At 38.8% G+C, this 6,000-nt stretch overlaps 1 protein-coding gene across 4 annotated transcripts; it reads left to right on the top strand.

The window, feature by feature from the left end:
• Nucleotides 1–2,171: 2,171 nt before the first annotated feature.
• On the top strand, nt 2,172–5,057 carry LOC306911727 (uncharacterized protein). Of its 4 annotated transcripts, none has more exons than XM_079487285.1 (3): nt 2,172–2,268; nt 2,349–2,483; nt 2,583–5,057. In XM_079487285.1, exon 3 carries the CDS (start codon nt 2,675–2,677, stop codon nt 3,317–3,319), a length of 645 nt encoding a protein of 214 aa, XP_079343411.1. In that variant the 5' UTR covers nt 2,172–2,268; nt 2,349–2,483; nt 2,583–2,674; the 3' UTR covers nt 3,320–5,057. The 4 variants fall into 4 exon arrangements, with proteins under 4 accessions (XP_079343411.1, XP_079343410.1, XP_079343413.1 ...); XM_079487287.1 differs by having other exon boundaries at nt 2,178–2,268; nt 2,434–2,483; XM_079487284.1 differs by lacking the exon at nt 2,349–2,483.
• The last annotated feature ends 943 nt before the right edge of the window (nt 5,058–6,000 follow it).

Raw genomic sequence — 6,000 nt, 5'->3', positions numbered from 1 at the left:
TTTCTTTTAAACAGCTGTGGCCGGGGGCTTTGCCTGTGTCTAGAGGTGATAGCTGTATGACCTTGTCCCGTCCATCTCTGTGTGATAAGACGATCTGACAGATAACTCCCCTGAGCTGGCAGACATGTGCTGCTTCATAGCACTCCATCCCTGACAACAGCATGTTGCTTTGAGTTTATTCGTCTACTCCTCTGAATGCCAGGGAGAGGAGATATCTTGCACAGACGAAACATAAAAAATGCACAAGGAGAGATGTTTGGAGCTGTATGAGGTGACATCTCAATTCTACAAACTGCACAGATCATAAATCCCACAAGTGCACAGACACTTGCTGCAGTGTGCAACATCTAAAACGCTTACAAACTCTGTTATGGGTGTTTTTTTTACTTCAACAGTCAATACAGTAAGTCAACACTTTCAACAACTTATCATGGAAATTCACACATACCGTACTTGAAGTCATACCTGCTGAAAATGTTTCATAAGGTTTATGACGGCAGCAGAAGAATGATGGAGAACTTCAAAACACCATGCAATCTGTGATCAGAAATGATGTACGTCAAGCAGGGTGAAGAGTCAGGAGTCAGCGAGTCATCATCAGCACGAGCCCCAATCACAATCTGTCATTCACAACATCTATACAATCTTAAAATCTCACTTGCTCTCATAAGGTATGTCAGTTTTTCTCTATATCTGTATGTTCATTACATGTGATGTTCATTGTTCATTGGATGCTGTGTTAAGGGCAACCTTATCTACTCCACAGCAATTTAAACAAGCAACCTATTATAACTGAAAAGGAAACACAATTCTTCTTCAATGCAAAACATAAATGGTTGCGCTTAAGGACCTGATTTTGAGCCCCTCCCTTGTCACCCAGAGTGTAACAAAAGGTGAACTAAACTATCTGCATCATCAAAACTAAAAATAGTTGGCTAGTGGTGAAGTGACAGCAGATGTGCACTTAAAAATAAAGTTGCTTGGAAATAAATGGTTCCATAAAGAACGTTTAACATCCGAAGAAACTTTCTTTTTCACAAAAGGTTCTTTGACTAAATGGTTGTTTGTGGAACCAAAATGGTTCTTGTATCATTGTGAATAATCTTTTAAAGGTAAATTTTTGACAGTTTTTTTGACAGAAATGCAATACAATATAACTATGTCTTCAGAGGTGTATAAAGACCTTACATAATGAATGGTTGTGTATTTATTACCTTAGAATGAGCTATTTACATGGAATTCACCATGTTTCTACAGTAGCCCTAAACGGATTCATTATTCTGCTTCATAAATATGTTATCTCCTTACATATATACAAATAATGTATAAACAACTGGAGTTGAATCAGGTTACTCCGCCCATTTTTTTGTGTGGGTTTAGGAAGTTGAATATTGTGCAATGGAATTATTTACAGAAAATGGAAACGTCTCAGTGTGATGTAATATGTTGATTCAAAGTTCTGGTGTAGTGCAGCACCTTTCTCATATCACCTGTAGTGAACCCTGAATAAGCTTTTGCCCTTTTTTCCATTACTGACCCACCTCTCCATGGGGAATTGTGATTGTGAACTGGCTTTAATCTGTCTCGCCATGTTGTGCCCGGGGAGGGACCTGCAGGTGGTTGAGAACACAGTGAAGCCAAGCCAACAGCACTGCAAAATAACAAAACATCCTGACAGTTCTTTGCTGGTCACATGCAGAATCTTTATCAAAATGTGAATTTCAAAGCTGCATATATTTCATAAGTGATCTATTATAATTATGTCATCCCAAACCTGTATAAGTTTCTTACTTTCGCAGAACAAAAAAGAAGATATTTTGCTGAATGTTGATAACCAAACAACACTGGCCGCCATTAACTTTCACTGTATAGACACAAAACCATTGAGACATTTCTCAAAATATCTTCTTTTGTTTCCCACAGAACATAGAGTAATATACAGGTTTTAAAAAGACGAAGATTGTTTTTGGGTGAACTTTCACTTTAAAGACCCAAGACATTCTACGGGCTGGGCCCCTTTCGGCAAGCGTGCATTTTTTAATAAGTGTGTTCTTTCCTCTTACATAAAAATTCCTTCGCCAGTTTCCTGTAACCATAGAGATAGTCAGTTCAGCCAATCCCCTGCCAGGTCCGTGAGGAATGGTTTCCTGAACTCCAATGAATTTCCTTCCAGGAGAAGAGTTATTTCCCGCACTGCTAGAACTAACTTCTAGTCTCTATAATGACTGGGAATATTTCTATGGACTACTAACAATACACTGGGAAAAAGTAAGTTTTTAAGTTCAGTTTCTTTTAATGCTTAACTATGTACTGCTCGCAGTGTGATATTTTAAGATCTGTGATTGCAGACTTCATCTCAAAGTAACAGCTCAAGAGTCACAAAAATAACTTGAATTCTGGCTCACTGAAGCCTTTGATTCAATTCTATATTAGACTTGAGAACTCCACAGGACGGCTGGCTCGCACCAGACTGATCTCAGCAGGTTAACCACATACATATTTCATTCAGTCACATGAAGGCTTATTCTGTTCCAACACTGCTTTAGTCGAGCTCCAGAAGTGACCATCAATCTTTGATTCAGTTCCAGCCGTGTTCTCCAGAACAGATGTTCAGAGATGGTCGACTACATTCGCTTCTGGAGAGACTCTTCTCACGTGTGTGGTTGAGGCGCTTATGCCGCGAAACTCCCTAGTGACAGTCGCTATGCCAACTCAACTCACCACTCAAAGTACTGCTTTGCAAATTCCTGCACAAACGGTGGACCGGAACCTGATTGTATTGGGGATGAGCGATGTGTCTGCCAGGAAGCCCTCTTCATTGAATCAGTCAGCCCTGGGCTGTAGGACCTCCACTCTTCCACACGTGTGTTGGGATTTGGAGCTTGGTGTGACTGTTTTATTCATGGTCTTGGCCGGACTCTTGATTTTGGCATTGCTTTATCGGGTTCTAAAACTACGCCACAGGCTCCGTGTCGCTCAGGCCGGGAACGCTCTGAAGTACTTTGGATTCTACCACATGGCTCAGTATGATTTAAAGGAGCCAGTGCCACAACCTGCTTTGCCTGTTGTGACACCACAGGTCTCTACATCTTCTCCATCCCCACCTGTATTTGTTCCTCAACCACCTTTCCATCTCACTCCTCCACCTCCACCACCGTGGTTGTATCCCGTCATCCATACTACCCCACCCAGCCCTCACCCATCATGTGGGGCAGGCTCGGACGCAGAGGTGTACTCAAGGATCGGACATCTGCGGCCGTCGAGACCATCCAGTGTGAATCAGAGTCAGGTGATCCTGTTTGAACACTCTGCTCTTTGACAACCTGATGCTTCAAAGCATGATCAGATCAGACAATTCAGCTGCTGTAAAGTGCCTGAGTTATTTTGTCATTGCTGTTATGGATTTGGCACACATCGTATTCAGGATATTCATTTTATCATGTGTTTTTATGGGATTTCATCGCACAACCTAAAAACTGAGGCACTACCAGGCTGAGCTACACTTTTGTTTGAATTATAACCACTCAAAAGATAATTAACGTGAATGTGTTCTGGATCATTTTAAAACGTGTTTTAAAACATGAATATGTTATATGTGTTTCCTACGTTAGGAAAAGGTAGTAGATAAACAGGGTTGATTTTACACAAACATATTTCCTTTTCCTGAATCACATCACCGTGTTTCCTTTGAAGGATGGGATTTCCTGTGGAGACTTTCCTTTGCTTTGTTTTTTCTGCCTCCTAGGATTTCAAACATTCTTTCTCTCACACTGTCTTAGCAGCTATAAACTTTTCAAACCTATCATTTATGATATAGTATACAACACTGAATCATACACGAATATTTTTTCCATATATGTGCTAGCCGACAATTCATCATGAAAGAGCCTTTAAGAGTTTGATTGTGTGTATATTCAGATTACAATTAAATGTGAAGGGGATAGTTAATCCAAAAATGAAAAATCTGTCATCATTTACTCACCGTCGGGTTGTTTCAAACCTGTATACATATCTTTGTTCCAATGAACGTAGAGAAAGATATTTGGAAGAATGTTAGCTATTTTCAGTTCTGGGACATCATCCACAACGATAAAATCATCCACCACGGAAATGATTGTATTTTGTTGTTCTGTTGAACACATAATGAGATATTTTGAAGAATTCAGGAAAACAAAGAGTTCTCGGGCACCTTTGACTACCATTTGTTTCTCCCTACTATGGTAATCAATGATGTCCCGGAACTGAAAATTACCAATAGTCTTGCAAATATCTTTCTTTGTGTTCATCGGAAACAAAGTAATTTATACAGGTATGAAATTATGTAAGGGTGAGTGAATGATGACAGCATTTTTATTTTTGGAGGAACTATCCCTTTAATGAAAATCTAAGTGAAAGGTTTAGCTAGTGAAGTTTATAAATTAAAAATAGCTATCAATGTGTTTACCTCAGGATTATATAACCCAATGAATCAGTAAAGCATTAACAGGGTCCTCTTCCACTCCAAAATGTCATGTATAAAAATGATAAGACTTCAATGTTTGAGTAATTGATGACCCCTCTACTTCCATTGCTGACAATGCACAATTAATTCATGTGTGAAAAGTTAAAAGCCCTGTTGTATAGATATCATGTTTTGTGCATTATTTTGTATCTTTTAGTAGGCCTATTTATCTAATTCAAAATAGATGAATGACAGTTTTTTAGATAAAACAAAATTTTAACACAATTTTGGCTGAATTTGTGTCAGGACTCAGGATCTTTACAAATGTACTTTAAAAATGCTTTTATTACTGTACAGAACACGCTAATAACTGCACAAAGTAAATGCGTACTGCCGTGACTTACAGTGACCGGCTGTGATTTTCCATTCCACCAACTTTCACGCGTATCTTTTTGTGCAATTACCTATCAGTCACAAAACATTTTACAGTTGTTACATTTTGTTTATATAATTCAAATTCGTTGAATATGTTTTCTAAAATAACGTTTATTTTGTAATAGGCTACTTACATTTTTTGCATTTTCTGTTTTTATGGTGAATAAAATACTTTTCCCCTATATATTTCTTCATTGAGGATTCCTTTTAAAAAGTCTTAAAATCCGGTCTTGTCTCGTGGGATAACTGTCTCGTCACACCCCTAGTGTGTTTGCATGTCTTTTATTTTACACCAGGCTGTGCTTTTTTAAACTTGACTGCCTGGGATGTTTGAAAACATTAGACAAGAGAATTGTAAAAAACTTTCTTGCCTAAAATGTGGCACAATCCCAGGCTCAGGCGGGTCGCCGACCACGCAGTCCATTCACTGACTGTGAATATTTCACACAAAATACAAATGCACTTTCTTAATCTCCACTTGAAATCTGATTTCCGGCCTCGCCAGCTTCGTGCAACGTTCTTTATTATGGGTCTTCATGGAAACAAATTGGTATCTGTATGTTACCATGACATCGTAATACAAGAGAACTGTGAGAGAGAACCAATCACGTTTTGCAAAGTTAGCAGTAAATGATTCTGGCTTGCACCATGACCGGATTTCAGTTTTCTGTCCTTTTATTTCAATGGCCTGTATCATTAATAATGCCAGAAGCTCAATGAAGTGACATTTATGGCATCCCACCTGTCAAAAAAATAAAAAATCTCATCTGCAGTATGTGGACAGTTTTTCTTCTGTGCTGATTTGGACTGAAGTGGCTATGAAAGATGACCTTCCATTTTAAATGAAGTTGGGCTACTGGCACCTGTCACACACTCAATGTGTAAATGCGAACCACAGATGGCTTTAGTATTATTTGTACCTTTATATTTGGTCTCTGACAATTCTTGCTGGTGGGCAGAAGATCAACAATCTTTTAGTCTGTACCAGTTCTCTTGTGATTTATGATTGTGGAGGATTATGGATAGATTAGCATATTAAACCTTGCGAGTTGTGAAGAAGGACTCTTATGAATCCGCGAACAACTGGCAGGATTTCTTTGGATTTTTCTAAATCTCTTCTTTAG

Source organism: Barbatula barbatula (assembly GCF_947034865.1).
Source record: "Barbatula barbatula genome assembly, chromosome: 22".
NCBI lineage: Eukaryota > Metazoa > Chordata > Actinopteri > Cypriniformes > Nemacheilidae > Barbatula > Barbatula barbatula.
Note: the sequence above shows the minus strand (reverse complement) of the source record. Positions and strands in the feature narration are given on the sequence as shown.

Bases quoted from the DNA above. Each gene is read 5' to 3' on its own strand.
- LOC306911727 (XM_079487284.1), top strand. From the start codon at position 2,675: ATGCCGCGAAACTCCCTAGTGACAGTCGCTATGCCAACTCAACTCACC.